At 36.2% G+C, this 13,706-nt stretch overlaps 1 protein-coding gene across 1 annotated transcript in view; it reads right to left on the reverse strand.

Moving 5' to 3' along the window:
• OSBPL11 (oxysterol binding protein like 11) overlaps nt 1–13,706 on the reverse strand; it is a gene marked incomplete at its 3' end in the record, with an annotated part of 73,599 nt that overhangs the window by 27,923 nt on the left and 31,970 nt on the right. Inside the window, exons 6-7 of the mRNA XM_084231715.1 lie at nt 7,736–7,937; nt 2,605–2,750 (exon numbers count right to left, since the gene is read on the reverse strand). Of these exons, the coding sequence (XP_084087841.1) occupies nt 2,605–2,750; nt 7,736–7,937 (348 nt within the window). The remainder of the gene's footprint in view (nt 1–2,604; nt 2,751–7,735; nt 7,938–13,706) is intronic.

The raw sequence follows: 13,706 nt of genomic DNA on the forward strand, positions 1-13,706 counted from the left end.
TTTTTACTTACAATAAAATACCTTCTCATATAAAATTCAGTGTGTTCATAAACCATACTAAACTTATTTTCTCAAAAGACTCTTTCTTCCTAATTTTGCTAACTTTGTAAAGGGTATCACAATTATATCTAGTCATCTTGGTTAAAAAACTTGGGAGTCATCTTTGATCCAACCCTTTATCCAGTCACTCAAAAGTCCAATTAGTTTTTTATGTGAAATGCACATTACCTATTCATTTGTCTTCATTTTCTACTTCCATATCCTTCTATCCACACTTTAATTCCAAGACATACCATATACTGACCTTTTTTTTAAAAAGATATATTTATGTATGCATACAAGAACTGGAGTACAGGCCAGAGGTGTGGGGGGTGAAAGGATTCACCAGGGACAGAGTGGGGAACAGAACGGGCAGATCTACTGAAATACACTGCTGAGGGGAGCAGCAGACAAGGCAGGAGAGTTCTGCTGTGCCTATATAGGTCACCTCCCTGGCCAGGGATCTAACTCATGCTACAGTGGCTGTGGATAGCTTCACAGTGCTGCATCTTAACCCCTTGTACCACCAGGGAGACCCCATATACCAACTTTCTTAAAGATAACTTACCCAACCCATGCTAATGATCTTATTATCTATAACATTAAGACTATATTATTCTGCAATATTTTTATGCTTCTTAGGGACAAAGCTTACACTGCATTCTATGGGCCAGTATATCAGTTTTATCCATTCCACATAAAAGGCAATATGAACAATCATCTGAATTTGTAAAACCCAACTTCCCTGTGATTATTTTCCATTAACCAGGAACTTTGCTAAATTCCCTTTATATTCATAACAATCTTATAAAGTGTTATTATCCCTGCTTTACAGATGAAGAAATTGAACTGCAAAATGGTTAATTACTTGGTTCATGTTAGTAAGCATCAAGATCAGGGTTCAAAATCCTCAAACAAGCCTTCTCCAAAACAAGCATACAAGGGGGCCTCCCCGGTGGCACAGGGGTTAAAGTCAGGACAATCAAGCTATTGCCAGCCACTGTGGCATGAATTCGATCCCTGCCCAGGGAGTTAAACAACATACGGCACAGCAGACCTCTCCTGTCTTGCCCATTAATCTCTTCAGCAATATATTTCAGTAGATTCACCTGTTCTGCTCCCCACTCTGTCTCTGGTGAATGCTCTCACCCCCAACACCACTGGCCTACACCCCAGTTCTTATATGCATAATAAAGATAAATCTTTAAAAAAAAGAATACATGCCTCAGTATCCCCATGCATGCTATTCCTTACTATTTCTCCTCCTTCAAATCTTTTCTCCTTTCAAAGCCCAATTCAATTCCACTTTCTTTCCAAAGTATTACTCATTCACTCTACTCAGTATATTGTTATTGGTTTTATAAATGCACACATCCTAACAGCCTATACCATCAATTAAAATGGGGAAAAAAAACAAAACCTAGTACATATTATCATCTCATTATTCAAAGGGGATGCTGTCTCTTCAGTGTAAGAAGTGGCTTCTATTTTTTTGTCTCCTGTAATTTCTAACACTGAACTTGTCATATACTAGATAGCTTAATAAATATTTACTGCTTACTCCATAATGTGCTAATCAAAAAGTTATAGAAAAAAACAGCACTCCATACTTCTTTTTTAATTCCCCCTGGCACCATGAGGCCTTTACCAGCTTTGGAGGTTCTCGTGTCGTATATAACAGTAAACTATTAATTACTCTTGACTTAGTAATTCTAGCTAAGGATATAACTTAAAGAAATAATCCATAGACAGGGGAGAAAAAAACAGTAGACAAGATGATTTAGTGCTATTTATAATAATAAAAATATTACAAACAACCTAGATATTCAAAGGCCTATTTCAACTTTTAAAATTTTAATTATAACGGCCAGAATAACATAGAAAAATGGTTATGAGATGTATCAAGTAAAACAGCATAAAATAAAACTATCTATGTAATTATGATGACTGTACAAACAATAGATATTAATACAAAAGGCAAAAAAATCATTATGATTTGTTACAGTGGTGGAACCATAAATAGAGTAAGACACTCTTTAGTTTCTGAGAAATGTAGAATGAATGCTTTATAAAAATATTAAACTCTGAGACTGTTGCCTAACACATAGTAGAGCAACACTTTAAACAAATGGTTTGAAAAGGGCTTACTATTAAATAAAACTTAATAGTAGACTTCTAAATTTATAAACTTAATAGTAAACAGCTAGCAAATAATGGTAAATTAATAGGGTAAGAAATGTAAAAGAGAAATATTATGCAAATGATCCTATATAAGTTATTTTCTAGAAGAAAAAATGCACATTTCAATTTATAAATACATTTTTATCAAATAAAAATAAGAATTTAAAATAGCACATAATTTAACGTGGAAAACAAAACCTGTATAAGTTTTACACAACAGACCTCTCCCAAAGCCAATGTAGTTTAAAGCAGAACACTGCCTAGAGTCTGCAAGAACACTGCTCTGGTGTTATATTGATTTATACTTTGAGAATGAAAAGAGAACTCACACTTTAAAGTGATTCCTAAGTTTTACACCAAAACCCTATTTTCACATTACCTTACCCTTGTTAACAGTCCAGATTCTGCAACACACTGCTCTTCTGGGACTGCCACTGGCTTAGTCTGCTCAGTTGCAAAGGACTGCTCAGCTCCATTTTTATAGTGGTTTGATAAAGGTATCTTTGGTTCTAACCACTCGATTGTCGTTCCTGATGAAGTAAGAGAAAACTTTCGCTGAAACTTGCTCATAATCTGGAAAGTTCAGCAGTTGTGGATTTTATTGAACAATTTTGTTTTGAGCCTACAAGACTAAAAGCAATTCAGCCTGTTAAGAGACTCTGCAAGAAGGTCACCTTTATCTCATTAGCATGTGTACCATGATTGGATATTTTACAACCCAGCAACCTGCAGCTTGAAATCAGATACCATTTAAAAGAATGAACTCACTTCTTAGGCCAATTTGTGAAATGTGAAAGCATATTCCCAATTTAACAGTTGATTTGCTGTCCTTTCTGTATGAACCCTGTGCTTCTAGTGATCAAAGGGTATGCAATTAGGCATCAGGAGTAGCCTGGGGCTGTGAAATAGTAAAATTAGCTTTAAGTGAGATAGAACCACATTCTCAGTAGCAGTTTTCTAACTATCAAGATAACCCTTTGATCTAATTTAAGAATTGCAAGTGCAAGTCCATTCTTCCTTTTCCACCAATTATATAAAATAGCTCCATATACTTTCAAAATGAAAGACTCTTCCACTGAATAAATAATAGCTGACCTAATGAAAGACAATGATCACATTTAGAAACCTGTCATCTTCTCAGTTAATGACTCAAATGTCTCCTATTACCTTCAACTAGTTTAACAAAGTGGATTCCATGCCTAATCAATAATGGAAAATGTTCCATTTGATTCCAGAGGCTGCTCTAGGTTTCACAGAAGCTTGGTTATGGAGTGCTACACTAAGAGATGCTCAGACTACTACAGCAGAAATCAAAGGAATATGGAATTTACCCAGTCAATAACAAAACCCCAGGCTCCAGTACAGCAATAAACTACAAAGTACCTACACCAGGCCACCAGACTGTGCCGTTCAGTTCAGTCCCACTTGGCACTGTGGGGTTTGGGAGGGGTGTTCATATTAGGGGGATGCCGTGGAAAAGTTCACGGAGTCTATTTCAAAATTACAAAAAAATGAAAATATTTGGCTCCTATCTTAAAAAATGTTTATTTTTAATGTTAATATCTACATTTCTTTACCTCTAAAAATAAAATACAAACAAACATTAAATCTAAGAGCTGTCTTACAAAATATGACTCAACTAATTACAAACCTTAACAAAACTCACTTAACAAACTATGATTTGGTCTCAGAACCCCCCTGAATCAATAATTACTACTGAGTCTTTAGACAATACACATTAAGACCATATGGGATTAAACAATGTTTGGAACTTAGGTTTCACTCCTTGAGTTATCTGAAAGTGAGAGGGAAAGTAATTCAGTTTTTCTGACCAGTTATATTTTCATTCTCAAGCGAGTGTTTCTACAGACCTAATTTAGAAAACATGGCAATTTATGCTGAGAAATACCAGATAATTAATTCCCCTCAATACCCACAAATTTGTGTTCCAAAAAAGTGATATAGAAGAACAACTTTTATTTTAAAAACTTCTATAAAGTTGACAATGTTTCCCTTTTTAATTAAAAAATAAAATTTTATTATGCTTCATTAATCATGAAGCTATCATTTAAAAATAAGATGATTAACTTAAACTACATAAATGAAAATTCTGGCCAAAATTTTTTTTAAATTAGATAGTACTTAAATCAAGTGTTTACTGAGCATGTAGTATGCAGCACTATGCTACTTGGTGTACTTTTTAAAAATAAGATAGAATAAAATGGAAAAAAATTGTTTCATTCTCCTGATAAAATTATTACTGCCAACATTAGAATGAACCCAAATGTCAGAGCTCAGGGAAACTCATCCAATGTTTAATACTGGGAAATAAGTGAGCCAAAGTACATCTATACTCTCAAAGAAATATGTAAAGCAGTCAATAAAAATTATGTTTACCAAAAAGCATATTATAAATTAGAAAATATTCTTGGCATGAAGTGTAAAATGTAAGATACAAACACTTTCTAATAATGTAGAAGAAACAAAAACTAAGAAGAAAAAAAACTGGGGGGAAGTGTACTAACATTAGTAACTAACATAGCCTATTGGCTTCTGCCCTGACCTACTCCTACAAATTGCCATTAAAAATAATGTGTTATCCAAACAATTCCACTCCTAGGTATTTACCCAAAGGACACAGAAAACATTATTTCAAAAGGGTACCTGCACTCCTATGTTCACAGCAGCACTACTGACAATAGCTAAGCTATGGAAACAACCCAAATGCCCAAAAATAGATGACTGGATCAAGAAGAGGTGGTACATTTACACAATGGAATATTACTCAGCAATCAAAAACAATAAACACATATAATTTGTAGCAACATGGATGGAGCTGGAAGGGATCATGCTCAGCGAAATAAGCCAGAAAGAAAAAGAAAAATACCAGATGATCTCACTCATAGCAGGAATTCAGAAAACCTAAATAAGGGAGCAAGAAAAAGACTAATGATAATAAAGTAAAAATCAAAATCAACAAGCAACTATAAACCAGAGACACACTCGGGGGGATGGAGGTGAGGGGATTAAGGTCAAAATAAGGGGGGTGGGAATTGTATGGGGAATACAACCAAGATGAAAATACATACATCATGCAAAAATGATGTAAAAATTATATAAAATAAAAATAATTTTAAAAAAAAGTGTTAGTGCCCAGATTTCAAATTATACTACAAGACTATAGTCATCAAAACAATGTGGTACTGGAATAAAAATAGACATATAAGCCAATAGAATAGAACTGAGAGTCCAGAAATAAATCCATATTATATAGACAGTTATCTATGACAAAGGAGTTGAAGAGTATACAATGGAAAAAAGAAAGTCTCTTCAACAAATGGTGCTGAGCAAACTGGATAGTCACATGCAGAAAAATGAAACTAGACCATTCTCTCACCTCATTCACAAAATTTAACGGAAAATGGATTAATGACTTTGAAACCATAAAACTCATAGACAAAAATACTGGTAAAATACTGTATAACACCAGTTTTGGGGCCCCAACTCCAATGGTAAGGAAAAAAGCAGAAATAAGCAAATGGGGCTCTATCAAACTAAAAGGCTTCTGTACAGCAAAAGAAACTATTATTAAAACAAAAAGACATCCTCCTGAATGGAGAAAATATTTGCACATCATACATCGAAAAAGGAGCTAAAATCCAAGGTCTACAAAGAACTCATACAACTAAAAAACCCAATCAAAAATTGTGCAGAAGAATTAGACATTTCTCCAGAGAAGATAATACAGATGGCCAACAGGCACATGAAAAAATGTCCAGCATCACATATCATCACAAAATGCAAATAAAAACGACAGTGAGCTACCTCATTCCATATTAAAAAAAGAAAACCAAAAACCAAAAAAAAAAAAAAAACCTCTCCCCCACAAACAGAAACAACAACAGCTTGTGAGAGCATGGAGAAAAAGCAACCCGTGCATACTTTTGGTAGGAATGTAAAGTGGTCCAACCTCTATGGAAAACAGTATGGAGGATCCTCAAAATATTAAAAATAGATATGCCATATGACCCAGAGATTCCACTCCTAGCTACTGACCTGAAGAATATACAAACACTAATTCAAAGGTTATATGCACTCCTATGTCCATTGCAGCACTATTTACAACAGTCAGATTATGGACACAACCTAAATGTCCAACAATAGGAGTGGATTAAGGAGATGTGGAATATATACATAATGGAATATTCAGCTACAAAAAGGATGAACTCTTGGCAACTGCAACAACATGGATGGAATTGGAGGACATTATGCTAAGTGAAACAAGTCAGAAGATGAAAGACAAATAATGAATAATTCCAATCATATGTGGAATATAGAGAAACAAAAGAACTGACAAAACTAAATGAAACAAACCCTAGAAATATGACTGCAGAATTGAGGATACTAGATGGGGAGGGAGAATGGTGGGTGGAAGCAAATCAAGAAGAAGGTCCCATAGTCTATCATAAAGGACTATAGGTGCTTTGGTTGCGGGTGTGGTCTGGCAATGCACCTCTGAGGAAGTATAAACCTATACCCCAAAATCATATACAGTGCTGTAAACCAATGCCACCTCAAAGTTTTAAAAAAAGTGTGTTAGCTTGAAATACTGAATTCAGGCACACAAGAGGATAGGATTCATTACTATATCCATCTCAAGATCTGACCATGGCAAAGTTTTTCCTGAGCAGAGACTCAAGCTTTCTAAATTATCCTCTTTTTACAAACAAGGGGAGTGAGCTGGATAAGAAAACAATGAGTTTTTCTGAAATACTAAGTTACTACTATTAATGCAATGTGATGGGGGTAGGGAGAATTAGGGAGATAATATTAAAAGGTACAAACTTATTAGGACATGAATAGTTCTGCAGGTCTAATAGTGAAAACAGTCAACAATACTGGTTATTCAAAGTTGCTATTCAAACAATACTGGTAATTCAAAGTTGCTAAGAGACTAGATCCTGCATGTTCTCATCACAAAAAACAAATGACAATTATGTGACATGATTGAGGTGTTAGCTAAAACTTTGGAGGTAAATATATTGTAATATATAAATGTATTAAATAAAATGTTATATACTTGAAACTTAATCTTTTGTCCATTATATCAATTTAAAAAATGACAGGTTTATTCATCTAAAAAAAGATATAAGCCTTATTTCTCAAACTGAGAAGTACTGACAGTCTTTAGTACATATTTTTTCAATATGAAGATAATGCACTGTGAGCTCAACTCAAGAAATGATCCCACTGAGCTCAGTTTTTGACATGTTGAGTCTGAGGATTCTATTCAATATTAGTCATGAATACCTAAAATAATTTTAGATTTTAAAAATGATAGAACAGAAAGGACTCTATACATCATTAGTGTGATAGTAAAAACCAAGAGACTCACAGATTTTCTATGTTATTTTCTTTTTTTATTAAGATTTTCAGGAGTCAGAATTACAATGAATGCAGTTCTATCCATATTTTGACACCTTAATATTAAGTTCTACCTTAATCGCTAACTTACCTGAAGGTAATGAGCCCTTTTGATGTGATGCATGCTGCAACTGGAGGATATGAAAGCAGTCATTTAAGCAGTTCATAGTAGCCATGGAAGTAGCTTTGAGCATTAAGAGATCCTGGTCCAAAGAACTAAGGTGACCAGAAGCAGGAAGGCATTCAATTCGTCTAATTAAGTCTCTCTGTTGTCCTTCAGCATGAGACATCATCTAAGGAAAAACAATAGTTCTGTATGTTCCACATGATTTCTGTATAACATGTATACATATACAGTGGCCATTTTAATTACCATATTCAACCACTTCTGAGCCATTTTTAGGATATACTGGGCTTAGAAATTTATAAACAACTATTTAAATAGTGCTTAGATTAGCAATTTAAGAAAAAGATGGTGACTTTTGGCACTTTTTATTTGAAAGCAACAAAGCTCCTAAGATTCACCATCTTTTATTATCAGTCATTAGAAAGAACATTCTAGATCATCGATAATAGCAGCATTAAATTTTCATTCCAAAGTAACATTAATTCCCTCTTTAGGATCTCAATCACCTTCTCTTCAGAACTTGTGGTTAGGTTCAGTATGAACTTACATTGAGAACACGATGGTCTACCTCCTCCTTTTCTCCTAATCTTTTTCACAGCAAGTGCTGGATATAAGCCTTCTAAATTAAAAGGCTTTAATACACACAGCATTACAAGTCCCGTCCACTTTTCTTAACAGTTAATAGAGTAATAATGTTGATGAGCACCCAAAATTTTTTTTCAGATTTATATTTATTTATTTATGCATATAAAAACTGGGGTACAGGCCAGAGGTGTGAGGGAGTGAGAGGATTCGCCAGAGACAGAGTGGGAAACAGAACAGGCAGATCTACTGAAATACACTGCTGAGGGGAGCAGAAGGGAGACAGGAAAGGTCCGCTGCACTACGTGGGTTAGCTCCCTGGCCAGGGATTGAACTCATGCCACAGTGGCTGGCAATAGCTTGACAGCTCTGAGACTTTAACCTATGTGCCACCAGGGAGGCCCCAGCAACCCAATTTTTAAAAATTAAAACAGAATTTATTTATGTTTTTATTTATTTATTTATTTTAAAAGATTTTATTTATTTATTTATTTATGCAAGCACTGGGTACAGTCAGAAGCGCGGGAGGGTGAGAGAATTCACCAGAGTCAGAGTGGAGGGCAGAGCAGGCAGACAGACGGAGGAAGCACACTGCTGAGGGGAGCAGCGGCAGGCAGAAGAGGTCTGCGCCATGTGGGACCCTCGCCTGGGGGCCGGGGATCGAACGGCACTGAAGACGCTGTGAGCAGCTTCGCAACCCAGCGCTCAACTGATGCGCCACCAGGGAGGCCCTTACTTATCTGTTTTTAAAAGATTTATTTATTTATGCATACAAGAGCTAGGGTGCAGTCCAGAGGTGTGAGGGATGAGAGGATTCACCAGAGACAGTGCGGCACAGAACATGTGGATCTACTGAAATACACTGCTGAGGGGAGCAAGTGAGACAGGAGGGGTCTCCTGCGCCATGTGGGTCACCTCCTTGGCGGGGATCAAACTTGTGCTGCAGTGGCTGCGGATAGCTTCATAGTACTGAGACTTCACTCCTTGCGCCACCAGGGAGGCCCCAAAACAGAATTTATTTTATGCTTAAATACTTTCAACTGTGATCAGTGGGTTCTCAAACTGCCCATCCTTGAATATTAACTCACAAAGAAATTTCATAGTAGAGAGATGTGGATTCCTATGAGATGGATACAAGCTGGCCACTTACAGGCAACTGACTATTTGCTATCTGGAAATCACAGCAGAGCATTCCTTGACTACCTAGAGAGAATAGCCCGTATCACGAGGCAGGCCTGGGGGCGCCTAGGCCGCCATCAACCTGATTATGTGGCTATCTCCATGGTGGTCTCAGGATAACTCTGCCTGTGATAACCTCAGCACATATACTTTGCTGTCAAATGTTTCTTGATGTATGGTCACAATGTCCCCTTCTCTGTTCCTCGTAAACCTTCAGCCCCCTTGCCTCCTGGACCTTCCTCCTCATACCATTATCACATGATCAGCTTTTACTAGCCTGTATGCTTTTAATAAATGGCACAAAAACTTCTGCTCAAGTAGGAGAGTCTTGCCTTGCAAACATGCTCCACAACTGTTGCGTCCCTCATAGCATTCCCACTGCAAAAGTGGTAATAAAGTTCCTGTTGCAACAGAGAGACTCTTTGCTTTTAGAGGCTATTTCAGTTGACTTCTAATACAGTTCATCAGAGGCTTGTGAAAGCCAAGCAAAATGATTCTAGCAAGCAGATCAAGTTATGTAGTATGTAAACTAGTAGTACATAAACTAGCCCTTGAAAACAAATGGCAGATAATGGCTCAAACATTCACCCTTATCAGAAAAAATATTTTAAACAAAAAATGTGGGTATCAAGTTATTTATATATACTTTTTAAAAAAAATTTTATTTTTGTGTAGAAGAACTGGGGTATAAGCCAGAAGTGGGGGGGGGGGGCGGTTAGAGGATTCACCAGAGACAGAGTAGAGCACAGAACAGGGGAATTTACTGAAATACACTGATAGGGGAGCAGCAGGCAAGACAGGAGAGGTCTGCTGCAACATGTGGGTCAGCTCTCTGGTTGGGGACCCAACTCAACTCCAGGTGTAGCAGTGATAGTGCTGAGACTTAACCCCTAGACCACTAATATCTAGACCACTAGATAAACATTTACACATGTGTGTAGATGTGTGTTTTGTGTATGTGTTAACGATTTTTTATGTAAATTTCTGGACTACCTCCCCCAAACTAAAATTATGAATACAACTACTTTGAAAAGAGTTTGGCATTATCTACTAAAGTTAAATATTAATATATAGAGTGAACATCATTCATAATCCAAAATTTACACATTCATCAACATATATTAAATTTTGGTGAAAGCTTTCCAAAGCAAACAAATAGGTTGATAACACATTTACAAAGAAGTAGAAAATTGATCTGTAATTTCAGTGATTATTCCTCATACTATAAAACCAGTTCCTCAAGAAAGATAAAATGCCAGGAAAGCTGAAACTTTCTTAATCTGTGTTTATAGCTAGATACGGTGAAAATAATAATAGTACATCACTCAGGTAGCATCTAGTTTGTCTTAAAGCTGAACTTGAATCATGATTTTTTTAAAAGATTTATTTATGAATGCATACAAGAACTGGAGCACAGGCCAGAGGTGCAAAGGGTGAGAGGATTCACCAAAGACAGAGTGGGGAACAGAACAGGCGGACCAGCTGAAATACACTGCTGAGGGAAGCAGCAGGTGAGTCAGGAGTGGTCTGCTGCACCATGTGGGTAGCTCCCTGGCCAGCTGGGGATCGAACTCATGCTGCAGTGGCTGCGAATAGCTTCGTAGGTTGCGTCTTAACCCCCTGCACCACCAGGGAGGCCCTGAATCATGATTTTATCACTTGCATTTTAACTGTTTATCTCTTAATAGACTGAATATACTCCCAGAATACAATATAGCAGTGTCCCCATATTTGTAGTTTCTCTTGCATAGTTTCAGTTACTTGAGAGCAACTGTGGTCTGAAAATACTACATGTATGAAAAATTGACATTTGTGAAGCCATTTCTGAAACTATTACAGAGAAACTGCATTACCTGTCTCCTTTGAACTGGGCAAAGAGCAATTATTTCAAGAAACCAACAAGTTTACAATTGAAAATTCATCAGGATGACTGATGATAGTGGGCTCTAAGGAGAAGATAGAATCATTGGGTTGGTTTCCTTTTTACCCCTTCTAGAAAATCAGTAACCAATTACGAACAGCCAAAAACAGTTCAAGCTTTTTAATCATCTCTTTAACCACTTACCTCACCCTTTTCTTTTCCTCCCATAAAATATGCCCTTCTGGGGGCACATTTTAAGTTTTCTAACTGTATCTGTGTACTCTGAATTGCAATTTTTTTTATTTCAAATAAATGAGCTTTTTTTTCCAATTGCCTCCTGAATTTTTTGGTGGACACAGTAAGATATTTTTGAGAGAGAAAAACCACATTCACATAATTTTTATTATGGTTTTATGGTTTGTTAATTTTTATCATTAGAACTTATTTTTTATTATTAGTTATTATCAGCACTTACTGTGCCTAAATTAAAAATTAAACTTTGTCATAGATATGTATGTACAGGAAAAAAACATATTGGGTTTGGTACTATCTAGTGTTTGAGGCATCCACTTGAGGTCTTGGAATGTATCCCTCTCAGAAAAAAGGGTGTGGGGGTAACTGCACAGTACCAGCATGAAGCATGCACTGAATAATGTAGTGACTTGACAGTATTAATAATAAATAGTAAATACTCGTTTAAAAAAGGGACAATAGGCCCAAAGTGGAGTCACTTGGGCTAAAGGTCACATCATCAAGCCAAGACTTAATATCTAACTGCAAACGGAACTCCTCCCAGGAATGTAATTTTAACCAGTCAGTCTGACTTTCTCAGGTCAACATTAGCAAGGTAAGCTGCCTAAAGACCTCTCCAAGCTGTGTGGAGATTTCTGGACCTACTAAACATAGAGCTTCCATATGATCCAGCAATTCCACTCCTAGGGATTTACCCAAAGGACACAGAAACATCAATTCCAAAGAGTACCTGCACCCCTATGTTTACAGCAGCACTGTTTACAATAGCTAAGCTTTGGAAACAACCCAAATGCCCAAAAATAGATGACTGGATCAAGAAGATGTGGTACATATATACCATGGAATATTACTCAGCGTTCAAAAAAGATAAACACATGCAATTTGCAGCAATATGGATGGCGCTGGAAGGGATCATGCTCAGCGAAATAAGCCAGAAAGAAAAAGAAAAATACCGGATGGTCTCACTCATAGCAGGAATCTAGAAAACTTAAATAAGGGACCAGGAAAATGAATAACTATAAGCAAGTGAAAATCAAAATCAACAAAAAACTATGAACCAGAGACACTATGGGGAGTTGGGAGCGGGGAGGAGAGGGACTAGGGTCACAATAAGGGGGTTGCAATTGTATGGGGAATATAAAAATAAAATTTATTTTAAAAAATAATAATAATAATTGGCAAGAGAATGAGCTGAACTCTGTCCATAAAAGACCCTAACATGGAGCTAGAATGTTCCCAGGATTTTGTGTGATGAAAGGTTTAATCCTAGTTTACATGATGTGGCAGACAAGTGATTAACTAGCTGATGCATATCCCAAACTCATCTGTCTGAAAGTCAACCTACTTTGTTACATAATTGAACTGCATTCTATAAAGTTTAATTAGATTGTCCAAAAAAAAAAAAAAAGAATGGTGAACAATAAATGTCTATTGCTTTAAAAAATAAATAAATAAAAATAAAAGACCTCTCTAATCCCTGAAGTGACTATCCATGAAACAATCCACTCTCTTCCTTATCTTGCCCCCTCCTATTTAGAAGTCTTCCATTTTGTACAATTGGAGCTCCTTTCTCTTTGCTAGACAGGACACTGCCTAATATTTAAAAAAGCTAATACAACCTTCAAATTTCCCCTGAAGAAATTAATTTTGTTTTTAGCATACTAAAACAGATCATTTCAGTCAGGTAAAGCTTTAACTATAAATTTATATTCAAGCACATGATAGTATTCTCAATAATAAGTTGGTTTTGCCTACTGCTATTAAATGCATTGTTGGACTCACCCTTGGACTTTGTTAAAAATGTTCATTTTAAACTCACTTTGGATTATATCCTTGCATTACAACCTCTTGGAGCGGAATCACTCTAGGACAACAATTCTCAATGTGTGTTTTGCAGATCATTATAGGGATTGTGAAAGATAGGAAAAAAAAAAAAAAGACTCAAAATGGAGACTTTTATGTTGGGTCTCCCATTAAAACCTAATGTAGTTTCCTAGTTTCAACCTCTCCCAAAACTGTTATCCTAAACCAATTGATCTGTAGTGTCCTAATCAGCATCAG

The sequence above is a fragment of the Talpa europaea genome, assembly GCF_964194135.1.
Source record: "Talpa europaea genome assembly, chromosome: 4".
NCBI classification, from domain to species: Eukaryota; Metazoa; Chordata; class Mammalia; order Eulipotyphla; family Talpidae; genus Talpa; species Talpa europaea.